At 35.4% G+C, this 24,315-nt stretch overlaps 1 protein-coding gene and 1 long non-coding RNA gene across 6 annotated transcripts; one reads left to right on the plus strand and one right to left on the minus strand.

The window, feature by feature from the left end:
- Nucleotides 1-4,553: 4,553 nt before the first annotated feature.
- Nucleotides 4,554-18,494, plus strand: LOC120465120 (uncharacterized). Of its 3 annotated transcripts, XR_016155082.1 has the most exons (5): nt 4,554-4,830; nt 6,083-6,166; nt 7,264-7,339; nt 8,073-11,184; nt 18,086-18,494. It is a non-coding gene; the product is annotated as an uncharacterized LOC120465120 (long non-coding RNA). The 3 variants fall into 3 exon arrangements; XR_005618788.2 differs by lacking the exon at nt 18,086-18,494 and having other exon boundaries at nt 4,554-5,662; nt 8,073-11,662; XR_005618787.2 differs by lacking the exon at nt 18,086-18,494 and having other exon boundaries at nt 8,073-11,662.
- Nucleotides 13,056-23,776, minus strand: tom1 (target of myb1 membrane trafficking protein). 3 transcript variants are annotated; one of them, XM_039646834.2, is made up of 16 exons: nt 23,625-23,776; nt 21,813-21,897; nt 21,167-21,245; nt 20,919-21,068; nt 20,283-20,417; nt 20,003-20,107; nt 18,409-18,525; nt 18,159-18,292; nt 16,845-16,884; nt 16,665-16,755; nt 16,520-16,571; nt 15,337-15,403; nt 15,106-15,174; nt 14,628-14,687; nt 13,851-13,881; nt 13,056-13,166 (listed from the first exon to the last, which is right to left on the minus strand). In XM_039646834.2, exons 1-16 carry the CDS (start codon nt 23,674-23,676, stop codon nt 13,072-13,074), a joined length of 1,362 nt encoding a protein of 453 aa, XP_039502768.2. In that variant the 5' UTR covers nt 23,677-23,776; the 3' UTR covers nt 13,056-13,071. The 3 variants fall into 3 exon arrangements, with proteins under 3 accessions (XP_039502768.2, XP_039502770.2, XP_039502769.2); XM_039646836.2 differs by lacking the exon at nt 23,625-23,776 and adding an exon at nt 22,781-23,225; XM_039646835.2 differs by lacking the exon at nt 15,106-15,174.
- Between the last annotated feature and the right edge of the window lie 539 nt (nt 23,777-24,315).

Raw genomic sequence — 24,315 nt, forward strand, 5'->3', positions numbered from 1 at the left:
CGTGGTGTGAATTTAGCCGTGGGGGAAAACATTGCCTTGGCGCTCATTGAAATACATGGGACAATCATGCCGAAGTGTGTCGTTCTTGCTGTGTCGTTTTCTGTACCACCCATAAACTAACAAATTATAAATTGAAGTTCTGCAGCCTTTCTTACATACATACAGAACCGGATAGGAGGACAAAATGGCAAAATTAATCATATCTTATTAGATTACTGTGTGAGTAGAGGTCATGCAACTGACAGCAGCGGCAACAAGCGTTCCTCTTGATTTAAAAAACAAAACATTTTAGCGCTAGATCTCTTATTTAAACGAACTAAATTAATGCTCTGCTAGTTAACAGGAGATGTTTTATTATTGTTTAAAACGTTTTATTTTCCGATATGTGACTCTCAAGCACTGATGGATGGATCAAGGAGCGGTCCATCAGTAGTTAAGTCACCATATCGGAAAACATTTGGAATGGGTCAGACATGGCCCACAGTAATTCTGACTTATTATGTTTTTTAAAAGAATTTCGTTTTTATAAATTGTATTTTATTTTAATCAATGGTTTAATCAACAAGTTGACTGATACATTCTCAGAAAATGCATTTAATACCAATATATTAAAACGGTGCGTAATTCCGACAGACCCCCCCCCCCCCCCCCCCCACACACACACACACAAATAAGTTCCAACGTCCCTGGGTAAGTCACATAACCTGCTTTCTGGAATATCACCCACTGGTTTTGGTTGTTTTTTTGTTTTGTTTTGTTTTTGTTTTGTTTTTTCCGTCCTGTTCAGTAACCTACTACACTGACTGAAGTTCACGCTCCCTGAGTCACCGGAGCTCCCTGAGTCACTGCACCAACTCCTTCCTTACCCAGCTCCTCTGAAAAAAAAAACCCCGTTTGTAAGTTTTCATTCACACTCAATCGTGACTTCCAACCAATGGCAGAACTTTTCACACGCCAGCTCCTCCCCCTTGTCATATTTAGTTCTACATGGCACAGCAACGCCGACACTTGTCGCATTTAAAATTTACTCTTGAGATTTCAAAGACAATGACTGACATGGAAAGCAATAACGGAGGTAAGAATTGTGTAGCCTATAGCCTACTTTTAACGGCAGCATCTTTATAAACTCTTGTCATAATTGGCATGGCACTTGACCCTTTTTCTGCTGCTGCTATAGCCTACAGTCCCAACTTATTTATATTAAACGTGCTAACTATTTTGGAGTTGGTTAATAAATGCAAAATAATAGTCTTACAATGGAACTGAAATGGACTACCAATTTGCGTTCCGTTGCGGTGTTGTCGAGATGGTTTTTAGATCGTAAGCTGGTTTGCTTGAGTAAAAAAATATGTTTAAGTGTAGGCTAGCCTAGTACTTATTTAGCTACCGTAGCCTATAGTCTACTTTTTTTTATTAATGCAATGTTAACAAACAGAACATGTCAAGAGACAAGCAGTAGGCTAAACAATCCATCGTGAGGGTTAAATGTCCTCCTCACTCATATAGAAATATCATAACAGGTGTGCTCTTTTTATGTGTCCTCACTAATAGCCGATAAATTTCCTAAATCATGTTTCTGACTTGCACAGGTTTCTGTGTGACGGGGTCGGGCTGGCGCAAAAAAAAATGCGCATGCGCATCCGCATTAAACATTGCATTTTTTTAAAGGCTCACCGACTCTATATCTATCTATCTATCTATCTATCTATCTATCTATCTATCTATCTATCTATCTATCTATCTATCTATCTATCTATCTATCTATCTATCTATCTATCTATGATACTATCTATCTATCTATCTATCTATCTATCTATCTATCTGCTCTCTCTCTCTCTCTCTCTCTCTCTCTCTCTCTCTCTCTCTCTCTCTCTCTCTCTCTCTCTCTCTCTCTCTTCATGTACATGTCCATTCAGTACTAGCCGAAACAAATATCAGCAACAAATAAAGATTATCAACATCACTATAGATTTGCCTTAAAATCTGAATGGCTTTCGGTTTTACGTTGATCACTGTTTGCGGATGAAAAAAAAATAAAAAATAGGAAATAAAACCCAAAATCTCAGCGACGTCCCTTATGAAAAGAAGTTTAGGCCTATTCAAGTGTGCCATAGTATACATCTTTTAAACTGAACATATACTTTCAGTCTACACTTTATGTACTTCTCAGAAATATACTTCAAGTTACACTTGACTTGACTTATACTGAGAAAAAAGTCCAAGTATTTGGCCTGCTTATTCTTAATATTTTGATCGAGATATACTTAAAAGTATAATTAAACATTCAAATTATACTTGGCTTGAAGTGGGTTAACTCTTTTGATCGAGTAGCCTTTTAAATATACTCTTTTTTACATAGTTTTAATATACAGTGTTAAGAAATTGAAGTCTTTTGGAGGCATTTAAAATTCTTCCCACAGGTATACTTGAATGTCTCTGGAGGCCTCTAATAAGAGTCTGGGGACTTCTGTGCTGCCATGAGACTGGTGACTCTGGTATGTATCCAAAATATAATTTCACTTTACAGATCAGTTAACTTACAATGTTTGTTCATATTACTCTAAAGCTTTAATAAACACCATGAAAATGAATTCTGTATGTGATGTCTTACTAGAAATAAAACCATCAGAGGAAGAAACACAACTAATAATGCCCATCATCAGTGATGTTCCTAGCTCTGCCCATCCTTGGTTTTGAATCGAGAAGAAGATGATGGAGTTTCGGGTAAATACACAATTATTTTTACATACAATATTATGGTTCTTTGGGTCATTGCTCATGGGCACTCACATCTGTCCCCCATGCATTAGGAGCACCATCTTTCCACTTTCTGGAACAGCTCTCCTGGAAAAGGCCTTCCCCAAAGAACCACCTCCGGTTCATTCATGTCACTTGAAATGGGAAATTGAGTCAAGTATGGAATGAAGATTTTCCAAGTTCCTCTGGCTCAATTTAAGAAAGAAAGAAAGTTAAAAAAAAGCATGGCATTGTTATTCTGATAATACCATAATACTTAGCTGTAATTTCATCAGTATTCAAACTTGATGAGTATTTTGTTTTGATTGCCCAGAAATTAAAGTCTATTTTTTTTTTTTTTTACAATTGCATGAGAACACAGATTGTCATTTTTAGCGCTACTGTATTTGTGAAAGGCCCCAGCGATGTGCATTTAAAAAATCTGGGCATCAACTTTGGTTAGCAGATTAAGCAGAATAAAGATGTATGATAACCGACATTTCTATGTCGGTTATATAGGCTTTAGAGTTGTCGACTTCCGACAACTCTTTCAGTCGTTATTTCAAAAACATTTTCCCTGAAAGTTTGACTTATAGCTTGCAAGATAATGATTATAAAGACACTGAGGCTGTAAAAGTGGACAAGTGAGGAAATAAGTTTGCATGTTAGGCTGATGACTCTTTACATTTAATGTTGAAAACTTGCCTTAAGACATTTTTATGGGCCTACAGTTTCTTTTGTTTTATGGTTTATACGCATCTATTTAAGGTAAAATATATATTAAAATCTAATGTAATGAGATTTGCAAATGCATAATAGATCCAGTTGCTTTACACTGCTGCACAAAATGTGGTTAATGACAAACACAGTTTCTTCACAGTCATTTTTTTCTTCCTCTTTGTTGAATGGCGGGTTTAAACCACAAAGAACATCCGTTTGAAAAAAAATAAATAAATGAAAGACGTTTCTTTGTTCATCTCATAACAGCTAGTACTCATCAAAACACGTACATTTGAAATATTGTGGAATTCAATAAATGGGAACCTCATTGATAATTCAAGGCCTGATTCAAGGTCTTGATACCAAAACGTTTGATACTTTTTACAAGTATTAATAGACCTTATGCACCAGAGAAACGTGGGAGCCGTCATCTTTAGAATATTGTCTTTGAACTTTCGTTTTTACGGTTGCTCTATATGGCATTGCTGCCGAGGAGTAATTAGCTGGTGAAATGGATTTACTTATTGTAGAGTTAACAAAAGTTATCACGAGCATTGTAATGTTTATCATAAGCATTGTAAAGCAGATGTCTTAACAAATGTCGATTTTTTTTACGAGCAGTTCATTATGCAAGATCGCTGTGAAAATACAGACCGGAAGTCAAAAGACATAGAAAAGTCAAACGAGCCCATGATTTCCTTTTGTGTTTTTGCTTGATAATTCAAGGGAAATTCCGAAATATCCTGCATGTTTTTTTTTATTATTATTTTGGATTTTAAAACCTACTGTCACATGACACATTATTTTTTTCCCTCCGCATTGACATACATAGTAAACCAAACAGTTATTTAAATGTGAATTACCACTTACATATAACATTTACTCAAGAGTTGTATAGTTCATTCAGTCTTTGTGGTTTTGTTGTTATTGTCAGTACAATAGTGATTTTAGAAACTGCATGATGTCGTTCTGCCACGTTACATCGACTATTTTACGATCTTTATGATTTGCTGAGGAAAATAGACAGCACAAACCTAGTGATCAACAGAGAGGGCGCGATGCTCCATATTCCCTCTCAACCAAAAAGCAACCAAAGAAGAGCGACGCCCCCAAACACGCGCGGGAAAACCGGTTTCTCGGCAACAGGCAACGTGGTCCTCTCTCTCTTTTCAGGACTCATTAAAACAACGATATTGAACCATTATAATGGCTCTCTTGGTAAAAACACCGAAGAAAAAAAGATGCCGAGTAAGGCCATTTAATTCTGTCGATACTGCCGATATTTTCACAAAAAGAGGAGATGGAATGAGGAGTTCATTCATTTCCTTATTGCAACAGCTGGCAGAATTGACATGAGAAGGGGGAATTAAAAAGGTACGTTAAGAGTTTAACATAATTAAGTTTTTCCATTGCATTTATACAATTAAAAAGTCATACAGGCACTGGGAGCACTTGTTGAACTTAAAGTTTAGCAGAAATGTTAGGTCATCACTTGTTTGTGATCATTATTTTTTATTAAAAATGTCCTCTGTAATAATGTAACGTTAAATATCTTAACAAGTCATAATGTTTCTCAATGGGACTTGCACTTTTTGGAAACTGATTGTTACAGAAATGTAGAATAATGTTGGAGAAGCGCATATTATTCGGTAAGTTATATCTAACGTTAGCAAGAGAAACAGGCAAATTGAAGAAACAAGTGCAATGTCGTTAAGCATTTTTCCGAAATATAAATAAAAATGCAGGCTAACTTTAAACTGCAATTTGTAGCAAAAGTTACAGTCTTTGTAATTATGTTCAGTCTTATAAGTTCACGTTACCGCAACAGTTTTACATCAAACTGCGACTTTCTTGACTTTAAAATGTATCTTTTAAATTGACAAACATCATGTATACTTCAGGGCACAATTCAGAAGGAATAAAAAGATAAGTTGTCTCTCGCCATTGACTGCCATAAGTTACATAATGTCCCATGAGCCGAAAGGGAAAGGGAGAGGAGGGACTTTAGGCTTTCTATTTATCCCTCCCATTCGAATCTTCACGCGCGAGCTTGAGCAGCTCACCTCACACACTCATACACACACACTGCCTGGTGAAGTTTGCTTGGACCTGTCCGGACCTTTGTAAATTAAGTGTATAAAGGACAAATTAACACAACGATTGCTTCACCTTACTAATACTACTAGTATGGAAACCAACACCAGAGGTGAGAAATGCGTTGTTTTACTCTGGCGCCTTTCTGATGAAACACCGTCACCGGCGCGCGCCGAGTATTCCAACATGCAGTTTCCTACTGGAAGATTCTCATTTTTTTGCTTAGATCAAAATATCGTCCACTATAATTATTTCGGAGTTGACATTGCGATTTCACAGTTGATGTTGGGATTTCACACTGTTAAAAGCAAGATGAACCTCGAAATAGAAGTGACTTGTGGTTGTGGTCGGACATTAGCGAACACATCTTGAGGTGTCTGTCAAAACACGCGACGGTTTCGTGATGGATTCCGTTTACTAGAAGTTATTATAAACTAGTTTAAGTCGAGTTCATGGTTTAATCTATTTTAGAGATGTTTGGGACAATCGGAGATCAGTGCTAAGATATAATTATTATCTTGTCGTATCGCAGGTGGTGTGTTTGAGTGTGTTTGGAGGCCTCTGCGAAGAGTCTGGATGCTCCTGTCACTGTGCTGCAGTGGACCTGTGGAGGAGGGTGTGTATCTACTGATTTCTACTGTGTCTGTCATTGGGAAACACTTCATTATACCTTTAAGTCATTAACTAATATATAACCTAATGCCGAATAGATAAGTAGTTCATGAATGAGAATAACAAAATAACATAAGTACAAAACTAATATAAGTAATAATTTGAGAACATAAGTAATAATTTGAGTTTTATGTTAATATTTATTAATGTGTGGTATTGTATAAAGTGTTATATATTAAGATTCTTTATAAGTGTCTTTAACTACTATGTAGTAACATTTCATTTAATCATTTGATACAATGCAGAATGCACTTTTTGTGTAAACCTTGGGTTGGCCATTTGGGAAGGATAGGATGATTATCTCCTTGCTTTTTTTTTTAATAAGATATATTTCAGTATCTAGAGTTCCTAATGTCTTCTACTGTCAACTTTTCTATAGTAGAATTAGTCATAATTTTAATATGCAGCATACATCAAAAGGATGTTTTTTACTTCCTGTTTCAAAAACCAATGCAAAGCAATGTACTGTAATGTATAGATCGAGAAATGAAAATATGGAATGACTTGCCACCAGATATGACATTTTTTACAAGTAAAATGAGATTTAAAAAATCTTTACAATGTATAGTAAATTGTTGATTTTGAAATTTGGAACGCATTTGGGGTTTTAAAACTTTCTGTTTTATTGGCTTTTATTTTTGTTGATTAATCTAGTTTTGTATTATTAGTCGTCAGACTCCCAGAGAGTAAATTGGGATCCAAATAGACTTTTTTTATTTTTATTTTTTTTTATACAATTTACTTGTATTTAAAAAATACCTGCATGTCATTTATTTCTCGAATCACATCTATAATTACACTGTCGACCGTTCCTTCCCCCTTAAACCATAACCAGACCACCAAACCTGTCCCTAACCTTACCCAGTCACTAGCCTAGCAGTGTTTTGCAAAACAACATAAAAACAATTAACACATTGTTCCTAAAAATTTTATGCAAGGGCATATTAGTTAAAGACACCTAAAATACAGTGTGACCCTTATTCATTCTAAACACTATGAAAAACTGTGGTAAAAATTAATTGATATGTAATGTTTTACCAGAAATAAAACTTTCAGTGGAAGAAACGTCACCACTATTGCATGGCCAAAGCTCCGTTCGTCCATATTCTTCATAGAGGTGAGACAAATTAATTGTGACCTACACTGACTTTCATTTGCATGCAGTATTGTGTATCTGTTAGAACAGTAGTGATCTGATCTGAATACCATTTTTTGAGCTTCGATGCTTCGGGAAGCTGCATGGCTCACGCAAGCAGAGCTTATATGGTCCGAGAACGGACACTGCACTAGGAATATAAAACACACACAGGCCTGTTAACTTAACCAATATTTTTAATAAGGTATAGTCTTAAAATATTTTTCACACTGACAAAGTCGGGTCGATTTAAATAAATAAAAACGAAATTTAAATAGTGAAAAATGAAATTTGAAATGAAATTGTGATGTGACACCCCAGTAACATCTCAAAGTCTCCTATATTTCGAAGAAAATTAATTTAGATTGATAATAATGGGAAAAAAAAGGGTAATACATTTTCTATTTTACACAATGTCAAAGTAACACAGCTTAACCTAAAATGAGAGGCATGGACTTCTGTCCATTCAAACTCTGGTGTTCTGCGCTCTAGCCAGAGAATGCTCCCATTGCAGGAACACTTTTAGTAGTCCATGAAGAAGCAAATATATTTATTCAGTAGCTATAACAAAGCATTTAAGTATTATATTTCACCAGATTCAAGTGCAAATGAGAACTGTTTTGAGGGGGATGCCAGGTGTGCAAAAAAAAAAAAAATAATAATAAAAAAAATGATAATAATTGAATGTTACATTTTCAAATCTTTTTTTATATAGATGATCATTTTTGATGAATTGATGACCAGTAAAACTGCAGAATTCTTGGACGAACATTTGAAGCCAAGTTTAAAGACTCAGAAGATGGATATACTTCCCCTCAAATCTGCTCGACATGTCCGTCCCACTGACAGAATGTGATGTGTACTGGTCAAGGAACTTTATTACTACTGTGCACTCAGGAGAACACACCGTGCACAAGCTTTTGGGTGACTGACCTTTTGCTTTGACCCTCTGGACAGCACGATCTTGACTTTTGCCAAACCTGACAAAGGCCGTATACACTTATGGATCACCTTGAATGTCAAGAACACTTAAATGAGCAAAGAGGGAGTTTCATCTATTGCACGAAACGGACCTAAGTTGGTTAAGGTCAATGCAAGCTGTCATCAACAGCCGTTCAACTTGAAGAGAAAAAAAGCACTGTACCAGTGAAGTGTCCTTAAGATATATACGGGTACTATTGTTTCAAATATTGATTAATGTTAATAACCGTTTTGATGAGCTTATGCACTTATTGGTGCAAAAAAAAAAATTGGATGAATGTTTTCACAGAGAAATCATGATAAGGTCATGCTTTTAATCTTTTTTTTATCATTATTCCACATAAATCGTAAGCTCTGTCTCAGAACAAACTGTTTTCAGATTCAGGGCAAAGTGACGTACGTTTGCACAGGCCCCGCCAATGACTGTTGATGGACACTGTCGTATTAGCATAGACCTGCCCTGAGTGTGCTGTACACAGACGCGGAGCAGCTGTAGACCAGAATGTCTCGTAAGCAACTAAGGTGTTTTGTTGTTGGACGTACGAGTGAACATAGTAGTCGTCATTTACTTCTGACATCAGAACTGCGTTATAACCATAATTAAACTAAACTATGCATCATTTTAATAGCATTTCTAAAGTTCTGGAAAAAGCTGTTTTGTCACAGTTTCCCTTTCTGACCACTCACAACCAGTGTTGGGAGTAACGCATTACAAAAGTAATACATTACAGTAACATGTTACTTTTTGCTGTAACGCAGTAGTGTAAGGCATTACTAATCAATTTTCAGTAATATTTTACTCGTTACATGTTCAGTGAGGCTTGTATTACAGTTGTATTACAGTGTATTGTCTGCTTTTACTTCTTAAAGGCAACAGACTATGTGAAAGTTTTAAAGCAGTCTTTTAGTGCCAGTTCAGAGCGGTCGCGTCTGTAACATTGTTTTTTCCTCATAAATGCGAACACGGAAACTAAAATAAAATGAATATTTTAAGTTCTATGGAGACTGGAGAGCCAACCCTTCCTCATCCGATTTGCGCAGTGTAATTAACAGAATTACAAAAAATATATTTTGCCTCCTATTTTTTTGTCACGCATGAATGTGTGTCTTTCCCCTAATATTAAAAATAAAACATAGACTGATATTTGTCTAATGTCTGCAGTCCTTTAAGGAAGTAGCCTATATACGTTTCAATACATGTATTTTCTGAGAATTTTTATTTCAAGTTTTGACTGCAAATGTCATCATGTCCATAATGCTGGACTTCCCCAATTTTAAATAATTTATCCTCAACTAGTTTTGTGGTGTAGGTCTACGTATTTTATAATGTTAACTTCAAATAATACTAATAGCCTAATGTAAAGATAAGGCAGCATTGGATATGGACGGTAAGGAGAATAACGCTGGAGTTGGAAGAGGTGTGTCGCGATTCTGTAGGTTCGTGGATCTGAGTCGTGTGGCGAATCGCGATTTCGGTTTCATATTGCATATCGTTACAGCCCAAAAGTTAAGTTCTACTTAGTTATTTTGGTGAAAGTAACTCAAAAGTAATACATGAGTAATGTAACGCATTGCAATTCTGTGACAGTAATATTGTAAGGTAATGAATTACTTTTAAACAACAGTAACAAGTAATACCTAATGTATTACAGTTTGGAAGTAACTTGCACAACACTGCTCACAACATAATAGAACTTTTTCAGTCAGGTTTTATGTGGATGACTCGCAGCTGTACTTGCCTCTATAATCAATACAGACTCAATACAAGTCTTGAATACATCAAAAGGTGGATGGCTAACAACTTTCTCCAGTTAAATGGTGACAAGACAGAAGTCGTAATTTTTGAGCTCCCAAGGCAAGATGCACTGTTGTGCAAAATCTAGGTCACCCCTTGTGTCAAACCCTATGCCAGAAACCCGGGTGTCATCCTTGACCCAGAACTCTGCCTTGATAAACAGATTATCTCTGTTGTCAAAAATGTTTTTTTACCAGCTCAGAATGATCTCCCGCTTAAAATCATTCCTATCTCACAATGACCTTGAGAAAGTTATCCATGCGTTTATTACAGCACAGCTGGATTATTGTAATTCCCTCTACCTTGGCCTCCCCCAATCCTCACTTAGATGTTTGCAGTTAGTCTAAAACGCAGCTGCGCGTCTTTTAACTGGCCATTCTGGCCTCCATGCACTGGCTCCCAGTTCTTTTTAGGATTCAGTTCAAAGTTGTATTGTTTGTTTTTAAGGCACTAAATGGGCTGGCCCTAACCTATATTACTGACCTTGTACAGCCATACTCAGTTCAAAGGTGTTATCCGATTGACAAACACATCTTAATAGCAGGTGTACAGTAAAAAGAACCATAGAGAGCAAATGGCAAAAACAGAAGAAGAGGTAATCTGTTTCTCAAATTTAATCTTAATTTCTCAAAATATCTTTTATGTTAATATAGAACAAAGTCGTACAGGTTTGTAATGATATGTAGGTGAGTATGTGGCTGAACGGTTTACTTTCCATCTCAGAATTGGAAATGTAGTTTATAATATGTGGAAATATCTATCTTCTGAGATATTCTGAGACTTGAGATCTAATTTAATGCCTCCAGTAGGATTTTTTTTGGGGAATCCCTAAACACCTGAATTTCCTAGAGTCATGTGATTTTCCTCAAGGGTGTTGCAACAAGCACTTGTTCACATTACCTGAGTATTTAAAGGAACTTGGGTTAGTGCCTGTCCTGACATGACAGTGTTTTGACTTCTCACGAAGTGCCTACACTGGGAGTTTGTATCAAAGCTGTCTACACAGCAAAATGAGCAACACTGCATGCCCAGTCGCTTACAGTGAAGACAGGTAATGAGTTTTTATCGTTTTATTATATGGGGGTTTCTTAACTAAACAGTTAGTTTTGTTGGATTCAGCTCCAAAATGTTACAAGCAGATTGATTTTGTGTTGAACTCAACTTTACAGTGTGAATAGTGCCTGACTAAAGACTGTCCTCTCCCATTGATTTTGATAGCACTTATCCTTTACCTTTACATGCACTCTAACTTAAGCTTCATTGTGCCTTATTTTAATAATATTTATTTAGACAGAAAACGAACATGACCTAGTTAATGGACTTTTTTACAATAAGGAAGTGTCTTATTATGAAGTTGCTAATTATTTGGTTAAAAATAACTATTTATTTTCCAAAAAGGAATGCATAAATGAAATACTGAGATATCCTTTAAGAAGTTTGCTTGAAAGTCTTGCATTGTGTGGTACGTTTTAAATATATATGTCTACAATGTGGATTTTGCTGCCTGCATATGTTACATGTTTTGAGCAATAAAGTAAAATGATTCGAATCATTTTTGCGGCTTTTATTTATTACGCTAGAGGTCAAGCAACACATGCAAATCTCTTCTAACAGGCTTGCCTCAAGTTATGTTTTGCGAAACGTGTTCAGTCGGAGTTAGTGTACTTCTACAAATATACCGGTGTTAGGTACTGTGCAAACTCTTCGGACAATTGCTGAAGAGACAGAATATCATTGGTGCATTGTTTCACTAATAGATTAGTAATCATTAACAAAACATTCTTGATTACTGTTCAAGTATGTTTTGACAAACTAACTATACACACAAAAAGAGAATGTGTACCAGTACTCTCTCTATATACAGAAAACATGCTGTGTGTGTGTGTGTATTTATAGTTATAAACGCATTTTAAAATAACCTTAATTTTATTAAATATATTTTAACATAACCCCTAAAATGAGCTGTTTAAGGTTGTACATTGATTACAAACACTAATAGCTCATATACTAGAGCAAGGGTGGCGAATGTAGGTCTTGGAGAGCCACAGTCCTGCAGAGTTTTGATCAACCCTAAGCAAACACACCTGAAGAAGCTCATCAAGCTCTGAGGTTACTCAAAAGCTAAAGGCATGCAAGTTTTATCAGGGTTAGAGCAAATCTCTCCAGGACGTTCGCCACCCCTTCTCTAGAGACATACAGTAACCACAATTATTGTAAGAAAGAAACTTACCGACAAACTTCCATTTTTCTCTCTGTAAGAGCCACTTCAAACCAGTCTAATATAAAACATTTAGTTTATACAGACAACGGCTTTAACCTCAACGATCAAGATCTTAAAGGGATACTCCACTTTTTTTTGGAAATAGGCTCATTTTACAACTCCCCCAGAGTTAAACAGTTGAGTTTTACCGTTTTCAAATCCATTCAGCCGATTTTCTAAAATTTAGAAGAATATCAGTAACCAGAGAGTTTCTGGTCTCATTGACTTCCATAATATATATTTTTTCTGGTTACTGATATTCTTCTAAATAGCAGAAAATTGGCTGAATGGATTTGAAAACGGTAAAACTCAACTGTTTAACTCTGGGGGAGTTGTAAAATTAGCCTATTTCCAAAAAAAGTGGAGTATCGCTTTAAATAAAGTTCTTCATGTGTCACCATTGAGGCTTTCTCCATTAAACAATGAAAGAAAATGACCTCTACAACTGAAACAACATTACTGAAGAAATTAGTGTCTGGTTATAAATAATATTTCATAAGATGGCATCTGCAAAATCAAAATTAATGTAATATGAAACATCCACATAACCCGCACCTAAAGTTAGGTTCCTAAAATGGTTAGAAATAAACCAGAATTACTATACACAACCCGAAAAGTAAGAACATGGTTGTTAACTGAAACAAATGTTTTACGTCGAGATGTAAATCCAATCCAGAGCTACAGCTGTGAACGGCCGGGGTCGTGGGGTGGCGCTTTTACTGAAGGAAGACGTTCGGCTGCTTTCGCTCTCTCCGCTAGAAACTTATCGAACTCTGAGGGTGAGAAAGAGAAATTATGTCTTTCACACAACTGTAAGAAATGCCGCTTGCCTTGATTCAAACACGACTTGAGACAATAGGAAATGCCATATATGGACATACAGCAATTGCCATATGAAGAAATGCATTTATGAAGACTAATGGCATATTTGCTGTGTTTGGAAAGTACCAGAAAGAGTGTAAAAATGAATCACCGAGCTAAGCGTTTTCAGATTACAATAAGAAGTTAAGAACAGGAGGAACACAACAATGCCACATACTACTTCCATTAAATAGGAAGTAAAGATCACGAGTAGCGTGTGGGCGTAGGTGTACGTGACTTAAAGGACATTCGGCAGGTTTGACTGAGACTCTTACAAGAGGAAGACTGGATCATTCAAGACAGAATGGGGTTGGGGGAAAAAACATTCAAAGTTGGCCTCTAATTTAACATGCAGAAGAAAAGCTTACATGCGAACATGCAAAAATATAATCTTGACATGGATTTTTTATTTGTTTATTTTTTACACATTTTCTCTGTTCATTTAAAATCTGCATTGATATAAATGTGGCAAAAGGCATTACTTGCTGCTTATAGTATATGGGATATTATTCCCATAATAGTACAAGTCTTATTTGTAGCTGAAAGCATTATCATATTAGCCATATTAGTACATAAGCATACAAAAAGAAGAATACCTTCACTAGTCACCCCCTCTGAGTCATCTTCCTGCAACACAAAAATATACTTATGAAATACAGGAAACAATAATCAGTGTTTTAAGATTTCACTTTCTTCATAAATATCTCTGGTTTTATAGCAAGATTCAGTGCAACATTTCGTGACATTCACAAATCTTTTAATTATATATAAAAAAAAATTATGTAAATAGGATTCAAGTCTTTGATTAATAGCATATTCAAAAGAACAGAATTTATTAGAAGTAGAAATATTTTGTAACATTATAAATGTCTTTAAAGTCATTTAAGTCAATTTAATGCATATTGCCAAATAAATTGTTTTTAAACATTACTATATATATATATATATATATATATATATATATATATATATACACGATTAATCGCGATTAATCATATCCAAAATAAAAGTTTGTGTTTACATAATATATGTGTGTGTAGTGTTATTTTGTATATATAAATACACACACATACATGTATATACTTGATATATATTTTTTTTATTAAATATAAATATTTTATATTAAAAACACATTTTTCTTAAATATATACATACATGTGTGTGAATTTTTATATACAAAATAATCATACACAGTACACACACATATATTATGTAAACACAAACTTTTATTTTGGATGTGATTAATTGCGATTAATCGTTGCCCAGCCCTATTTATATATACATACATACACAATTGTTAAGTGGAATCAGAATTAAAACTGTTATTTCTCTTTCAATTCCCATTCTAAGAGGTTTAAGAACGTTTCACTCACATCCTCCATGTCAAGCCATTGCTCAATGTCATCCATCACTTCAGTCTGACTGACAGGGATCTGACAGCAGAAGCAAAAAATATGAATCAGTTCACTTTAGCATAATAAAGTACAACTATCAGTTCCAAACCACACCCATCTCAAACAAGCGTTACACTACTTTAAAGTATAAAAGAAAAATCGGTATGTTTCAGTCCTGAGAATAGGAAACAAGTTGGTTTGAAATGGGAACACCAAAAATACGTCACTGAGCAGGCCTGAAGGACAGAATGAACTAAACACCAAAAAGATCCACAAAACCTTCAGCAAATAAAGACGATGAAGCTCAAAACATGCAGGAGACACAAAAGCAAGACAGCAGACACTCGTCGTTCACCAAAGGAGAAAAAAATATGACATGCTGAAATAAAACACGAGCCCAGAGCAACAGGTACACAAGCTCAACCAACTGTCCATCTCATCGGCCAATCAGACCCACCATTCCCCTCTCAAGCATCCAATGAAACTGAGGTGAGCTGCCGAGGGAGGTGGAGTCTAGGCTGTCATCCTTAACATAGACAGACAACCGTTTTAAGTGAGGAACAATAGCAGGTGAAAACAACCAGAGGAACATCCTGACTGCTCTCTCATAATACAAAGAGCTGCTATTTGAACACCATTTCAAACATGATATCCTTTCTGTAGCGTTAAATAATTTAAAGACGCTTACCGCTCCAGTGTCCTGTCGCTGTCTTTGTGTGGCTGCCGGTCCCTCGAGAGCTGCACAGCTTTCTGGACTATCGAGAAATCACAATTGTAAATTGCTTTGGATATAACAAAAACCAATACATCAAATCATGCATAGTGAGCAACAGAAACTTTCTATACAACACTGTTTCTTTAAAGGGATACTCCACTTTTTTTTGGAAATAGGCTCATTTTACCACTCCCCCAGAGTTAAACAGTTGGGTTTTACCGTTTTTGAATCAATTCAAACGATTTTCTGATATTTAGAAGAACATCAGTATACAGACAGTTTCTGGTCTCATTGACTTCCATAGTATATGGGAGTAGTATATGTAGTATATATGGAAGTCAATGGGACCAGAAACTGTCTGGTTATACACCAAGTAGAGTCGCTGTCTACACAGTCAGGAAGAAATAAGACGAGGAAGATGCAAGGCAAGATTAATGTAGAGCTGCTGGTCTCGTTGGTGTTAGAACATAAAGAACTATATGACAAGCGTGACAGCGACTACAAAAATCTCCATAAAAGAGAACTGACATGGAGTGCTATTGCAGAGCAAATGGGCGGCATCTAATGTCAGGGAATGAATTTGCACGTTTACTCGGCTCATCGTCACCGAAAATCGCTTGGGTGCGAACACAAAAAACGTGTTGAAAAACACTGGCGAATAACGTTCGCCGATATTCGTCCCGGTGTGTACGGCCCTTTACATGCTAATATTATTTCCAGGCTATTATACAAACACATACTTTATTTCTAAAAAAATATATACTATAGTCACTGTGTATCCATTGCTGAGGAAGCCTCCGGAGATGCAATTCAAATATGGTTATGGCCGTTTGCTTTCCAACATGCGCTTCTCTGCTCTGATTGATCAGATCTGACCAATCAGAGCAGAGAAGGCCAGTCACAACAAACTGGGCAACAGATCTGACCAATCAGACCAGAGTAGCTCTAGGAGAGAGAGAGATTGAATCCTTTATCCAATCTTTGCAGACATTGTGAGAAAAGTTAGGAACCTTTAAATAGCAAAAGAGGGGCAAATTAATTTAAACAATCAAGGTCACTTTATAGCCAATAACATTTGCTCACAGCTGTAGTTTTTAATGTCGTTTAAATGAAAAATGAGACTCAAATTATACATATAAACTGCTTTAATTCTTACCTTTTATGTAATGAGCTGCTTTTATTTAGTTTTAGCGCATCTGTTTTTGTGCCTGTAGCAAATCATGCAACAAAATTATGTATTATTAACTGAAGGTTGAGAATAAAATGTGGACAAAATAAATATAAGCAAAATCGGCACTTACTCAATCCTGCCATCTGATTGGATAGTGTGGTCACTGTTGATTGGCTGACTGCATTGTGAGCACCATTTGGTGCTTTTGGATTTGCTGGATTCTGGAAAATAACAAAAAAATCAAGTAAGGAATCTATCTATCGATGAAACCAAACCAGCAATATTTAATATTAAATTGATAAATTCTTACAGACTGTGCACTGCTCTGTCGGTTGAGATGTCTTTCAAATCTGAAAAAAATAAATAAAAAAGAAGTAGTTGAGTCACACAGATGAGACAAGTTATTAATTATACTAATTTGATGTGGGTTACACTTTTTTAGCAAATCAATTTTCATGAGTTCAACAGTTGGTCATGCTTAGTTTACAAGGATTTTTTTCTATATATTGTAATATATTTACAGAAATGTATGCCAAGCTTTTATGCCTAGATTGTGGGAACCCTGCCATGCTAAACATATAAATGAAATTTCATAATTCCTATAATTGCCAATATTAGGATCATCTAGGTCAATTGGAACATTTTAGGAACATTAATTTGACATAACTTTCATTTGTTTTCAACATTTTTTTTGTTTTGTTTTGTTATGTGCTTTTGTCATTTGAATTGTTATTATTTTAATATTATTATTAAGTTTTAATTTATTTTTATAACAGTTTTTATTAATTTCCAGTTAGTATTTTTAATCCTTCAGCAGCTTCAACTTATTAAACTTATTTCAGTTAGTTGCAGAGTCAACTTTTTTCCCATCTAACATTTATATTTTATTTTATCAGATTCATTTCAATGAACAAATAAGCTTTTAATAGTTTTAATGGTTTACACTTTACAATAAGGTTTCATTAGTTAACTACATTAGTGAAAATAAACTAAGAATGAACAATATTTCTACAGCATTTATTAATATTACTTTAAGATCAAAAGTCAAATGTGAACATTTTTATTATCTAACATTAACAAAGGCTAATTCATGCTGTAAAAATATACTGTTCACTGCTAGTCAACCCATTAACTAATGCTAGCAAATGAGACCAGCATAACATGCCCGGGCAATGCATTTTTTGTGTTCATCATGCAATTATTTTGTTGTCCACTGGGGGGCAGTACACTGACGGATAAATATAGCGCCTAAGGTCAGGAGGTCAAGTGTCTTGATAATTGGGGATGTGCCCGCACAGTTTTTGGTTGGATATAGCATACTATTCTTACTATTACTAATACTATTTCTAACTAAGATAAAGTACCATGCTATTTGGAATTTGTGTTTATAGTGTGTGAGATTCTCTCAGAAATGTAAAGAAAAAACAACTTCACGGTGGAATTGTTAACCTAAACAACTGATGTGTACTTTAACTATTTTTAATATAATAAAAGCAGACCAGATCTATCATCAGTCAGATACTTATTCACCATATTTTTTAAACCTTGCAGGTCTCCATGTGCATGACATGAAAGTTTACAGATGAAATATTAATGGCACGTTCTCAAACATCATGCCTCTAACCTGTGATATTGTGCAAACGTGGTGTTAACGTCATCATTGGCAGTGAGTAACTGCTCTATGAGCGGCTCCTCTGTCAGTCGGGGTATGAGCTCCACCATCCGGCCCTGCATGTCCTTGCTCATGGAGTACAGCTGCTACTGACCGCCAGAGAGAGTAGAGAAACAGCAACAGGCCATCACATTTATACACTAGAGGATGAGTGTGTACATGCAGGAGAGAGTAAGAGTGTGTGTTTGAGTCCGATTCCAACCTGTAGCAGCTCTGTGTCCGTCGGCTCGAGACTTCCAGGCTCCATCTGACTCATCATGTCTGACATCACAGATATATTATTACGCACCACCTCCAGTTCAGCCCTCAATGTCTTCATCTGAAACACAAACACACTTGAAACCAGCACTATTCAATATTATACTTATAAAAACAACATTTTTACAGCATTCACATACATATCTTGGTTCATTTCTACATATACTAACAGATTTCAGTTAATTTAAAATAATTACAATGAGCAATAGTATATTCATTCATAAATTAACATGAACCCAGTTTGATAAATGCTAAAAAGTTACTTCATGATATATAATGCATTAATTAATGCCAAGAAATTAATCTTAATTTAATATGTAACCACCATAATTCTTCATTGGTCAGTGACAGAATTAATTCATAATGATAAGTGTGCATATATATATATATATATATATATACACACACACATGTATAGATCATGTTGTGTAGAATAGTAAATAAATAAATAAAATCCATCTAAATAACCTGGTTGGAGGTTATTTTTGCATTGACCATCATACCATGTAATATGCAAATTACTATGTACATACTGTACAAATTATTAAATAATATTAATATTAAACAAAGTATTCATTTAAACCTAATCTGAGGCCCTCTGGTTACTTTTGTAGTATGTTTAGTCAATCCATCACAATTTGTTCATTTCTAATTCTATTTTCCTTTCTCTCAGGGTATCTGCAGGTTTTATGAAGGTAAAGAAAATATAAAAATGTATATGCAAGAATATTTAATTTATTGAAGAGAACTCAATATGTCAATATTTTCTCTAAATGTGAATGTCTAGGGAGAAAAATAATGAGTTGTATTAGCAAAACTTTAGAATTTGAAAATGCAACTTCCAACATCCAGAATATGTACATAACTTTTACTGTACCGTCTGACAACACACTGCACAAAAGTGATGTTCTTCCTCAGTACAATTGTGAGAAGATTCTTAAATCAAGATGCATTTAATAAATTGAGTTTATGCTTAAAACAAGAACAGATATCTGACAATGGGCTCAATTCAAAGGGAAATTTTCATAACTCATTGACTGATATTTGCATAGACTCTTTAACATTTTGTTAAACTTTTCAAGATTTCATTTTACATTTGCATCTCAAGTTAATGTATCAAACATGTTTAGATATTTGTGTTGGAAAACAGGACAAAAACACTGAGGAAAACAATCTTTTTTTTGCCCCACCCATCCTTTATTTTAAAGAAATAGTTCACTTCAAAATGAAAATACTGTCATTATTTACGCCCCCTCAAATTGTTTCAAACCTGTATGAATTTCTTTCTTCTGCTGAAAACAAAAAAATATATATTTTGAAGAATGTCGTAAACCAAACAGTTGATGGACCCCATTGACTTCCATAGTATTTTTTTTCCGAAATATTTTCCTTTGTGTTCAGCAGAAGAAAGAAATTCATACAGGTTTGGAACAACTTGAAAGTGAGTAAATGATGAATATTTTCATTTTGAAGTGAACTATTCCTTTAAACGTGACGTGACATGCTAGTTAGCTTTGCTATGCTGGTGTGTGTGATACCTGTTGAGGTGACAGTGTGACGGGTGTCTCTGTATTCTGTGGCTGTGAGGATTTGATGGTGTGACTTTCTGCATGCGCCCTTACCGAAGGCGCGGACTCAACTGTCTGTTGGCATCAAGCATTAATTAATAAATCAAAAAATCGCATGCTAACACTCTAGAGATAATCTACTATGTGCAGCTTTTTTTTTAACAGTTATGCATTCCAAATTGAATTTATGCATTTATAATTGTTAATAAAAAGCTGCTTCAACAAGTATTTGAAAATGCAGCAGTTATACCCTGTTGGGAGTGTGAATTGGGGAATACCCATTCAGTTCAGTCATGGGAAACTCCACACCTTTTCTCCTGAGATCCTCATACACGGTTACAACACCCGTCAAATCTGGAGAGCTGCGGAAGGCATCGGACCACGCCTAGTGAAAGAGAAAGACACACACACAAACACACACCGCTTTGATATGATATACATTGATATACACAAAATTCATGATCTAGAAAATATACAGCATATTATTTACCATTTGAGTTTTGATGAATCATTTTCTTGCTGTAGCAGATGACTTAAGCAATTTAAAATAGTTTTGGCTAAATAACAGGTCTGGATCGCCATCTTTTTACCACATTACGACAACAAAATACCAGTTCACAAATGGAAAATATCATATTTTCCATAGCACGTGAACGCACCATGAGTTAAAGCCAGTCTGCGCCATTTTCATGTCAGTTTCATGCCAGTACTTTGTATTTTTTTTCACTTTCTATTCATAAAAGTATCCTGAAAAAAAAGCTGTTTTTAACCATAAGAAAAAAACGTTTCTTTAGCAGGAAATTACCATATTAGAGTGGTTTCTGAAGGATCATGTGACACTATTTACTCTGAGCACTAGCTGAGTTGACAAAGGGTTTATTCGCACCTGTATCATGATCAAGACTCTGTCCTGAAGAGCCATGGGTGCGTTGTTTTTAGGCAGGATTGTTTGGACCAAAACGTTCTCCACAAAGTCTCTGGTGGACACGTAGATGTGGAACTTGTGCCCGCAGTTCTTCACACAGGCCTCCAACACCTGCAGCAAAATGCACAATTCAAAACGTAATGTGAATTATTAATGTGTAAACATGAGCAAGAGGCTTTGATGGTATTCACAATATGTTTGACACTTACACTCAAAGCCAGCATGACCTCTTTGAAATTCCTATTTCCCAGAATTCTCTTCTTTATTGCCCTGACTGCATCTTTAGGTCTGCAAACAGAGCAGCATAACAAAAAATATGTTAAACAATGAATTTTATACAATCTAGAAACTCAAAGCACTATACTTGAATGAACTATTCAGGTTTGGACACTTTTATTTTATGCAAATAGTGACAGCTTAAACTAAATGAGAGTTTTAAATGTTAAAACAATAGCTATACAGCTCAAAATAAAGACAAACTGTAGTTGTGGTTGTGAAACATTAGCTTTTTATTGTTACTTGTCATATATCCACTGATTTATAATAGATCAGAGTACAGTATCAAAAGGAAATAATTTATTTGTTTACCTGCATGTCATGTGAGCATTAACCGACATCCCAGAATTGTGAATATGTGCATGTGTTGTTAAGCTATTGAAATGTCAACCTGAAAATCTCTAAATATTTTAAGGTCGAAGGGATTCGGCTGAAAGACAATTTTGTGAATCCTTGGTCTAATACAACGTTCAGATGTTGTGTAGTTTATGTGTCCAAATACATTTAGGGAAGGCTTAAAAATAAAATCCATTGTCATGACTGTATAAACAGAAATCTATCGTCTAACAACATACACACCCTTCATCTGTTTCATTGACAATGTCACAGATCTCCATGTTGAGGCCCCAGTCTTCTGACGGGAGAGAAGCACTGGTGGCATGTTCTGAGAAAGACACCAAGAAACAGTCAAACACTCGGTTTAAAATAATGGCTATTACATGCATACTTTATGTAGCAATTATGTAGATTAGATGTTTGCAAGCTAACTTGTACTGATCCTTATCAACAGAATCCACAGCACAAAATAAACTTTAGGATCAAATCAATGAACAGTCTATCTGCTGAATGTCCTAAAATACACCAGGAGGACATCATTGTTATCTTACTCATCAGCCAAGAGCTTTATGAGTCACAGCAATACTATCAAAGTTACAAGCACTGAACTTGTGTTGACATAATAGCTCCTTATTGTCATGAAGAGCCCAGACTAACTTTACAAAGAGGTCTCATATTGAAACTCCTCTCATACTGGATTAATGAAATCCCATCCATATGCTGAACTGGAAATTTGAACTACGATACCTAACTAGTTTGTTTAATAAACTAACAAGCTAGTTTAACATGACTTGTCGTATTGTTTACAATGCGCAAGGTTCCGCACCTGGGCAGGGAAAACAGGCTTTTCAACAGTTTGAAAGGGCAAGTTCCATCAAAAGCTCCCTCTTTACACTGCTTGTGTCATTCCATAAGGTGACTATCCATGAGTCACCATGAAATCAAAATTGACAATTCTTGTTTTTTACGCAATATTGCAGTATTTATTATAAATGGTTTATCATACTTAAATTCATGAGCCCTCATAATCATTAATCAAAATAACTTTGCCTTCCTTTTGTAATGCCAGCTCTTCTCTGATGTTCACTGGCGTGAAGGCGGGGTAACCTGTCATTCACATGACATCACAGAAATAGCAAACCACAATCATCCAATCAAGTCCCAGCCTACATTTTTTCTTGTTTGAAAAGCGTTCACTTGGATATACTCACAATTGGGAAGAAGAAAAGATTTTCGCAACTTCCATTACATGGCATGCTGACTTATTAAACGCTAAAAGAGACGATGACGTTGATTACAATTCTTAAAGATGTTCCACAGAAAAAAATAACACCATTAATTGAGTTAATATTCATAATCTGAAAATTGTAAGGATAAATTTGCGATGATGAGTAGAACATTGCAAAGATAATTTTGCTGCTAATGCATAATTATGGCGTTTGGCTAATTGCTCTATGCTGAGATGAGACTAGTCTAGCTGCAACGACACTATCTAGCACACAGCAGAACAAGAGGCCACCCCTTAAAATGAATGAAACGTAGACTTATTATTGTAATTCTTGCAAAAACAGCATTAAAATCTGGATTGAGTGGTTACATAACCGTTTTAATTCTCGGATGCAAATGGTTATTTTGCTCTTGCGGCAAAGAAATGGGTCAAAACGTTATTAGGATGCACAGAGACGTGCAAGCAACTTCGAACAAACCTCCTTGTCCCTATTTGCAGATGGCGTTTGATTGACACGCAACTCCGCCAATCACGAACGCGTTGATGAGGCGCCTCCGATTCTGGTTTGCACGAATGATGTGTCAATCTCATTTTAATCGTATCATTTGCTGTCATCCGTAATTAAACGATGTATACGTGTTCTGTTCATGTCTTGCAAGAAAACCAGGAGCGAATATTAAAGATATATTTGATGTAAACATCAAGCAGTCGCATTCCATACATCAAGTTAAAGTACACTTGCTGATCTGTATTCTGTGCTAAACTGACGCTAGCTTAAACGTACTGCGAGTTATTTCATTTGCGACCTCATCCAGCGTGTTACTCACCTATAAGTTGACCCACGGGTGAGGAAAAAGGGTTTCCTAATAAAAACTCCATCCCTCCGAGTGTCTCTGCCGCTCAGTGTTTCGGCTTCGGGCTGACCAACTGGAGAGCTAAACAAACTTAACTGATTACATCATTCCTTAAAGTGACAGTAGCACTATGAAAATATGGGCTTTCCCAGGTATTCACTGTATTCTGCGTACTGTTTTCATTTGTATGCAAAGCAGAATGCGTTATGCAACAAGAAACGTTTTAAACCGTCTTAAACAATTTACAACAAGCATAATTTTGCATGTTTAGTTCAAGTAGGCACGTTCTGGTTTTTCTTAAAGGGCCAGATCACCCAAAAATGAATGACCGACATGTATGCATTTCTTTCTTATGCTAAACATAAAAGAAGATATACTGTTTGGTTACCAAATATCTTTAGCCTTTGAACAGAAAAACAAATTGATTTGTTTGGATACTTGAGTGTATGAGTAAATGATGACAGGATTGTCATTTTGGGGTGAACTATCCTTTTAAATTGGATTTGAACTCAGTTTTGTATTGTTTTAATCTTATTAAATAATTAAAAATGAAAATTCCACTAATATTACTCACCAATTACACTGGAAATGGAAAGATGTGCATGTCAGGCATTGCATTGATGGAGTATCATTTTAAGCTCTTTAAATATCCAGATATTCAATG

Source organism: Pimephales promelas, chromosome 3 (assembly GCF_988280905.1).
Source record: "Pimephales promelas chromosome 3, fPimPro1.hap1.1, whole genome shotgun sequence".
NCBI classification, from domain to species: Eukaryota; Metazoa; Chordata; class Actinopteri; order Cypriniformes; family Leuciscidae; genus Pimephales; species Pimephales promelas.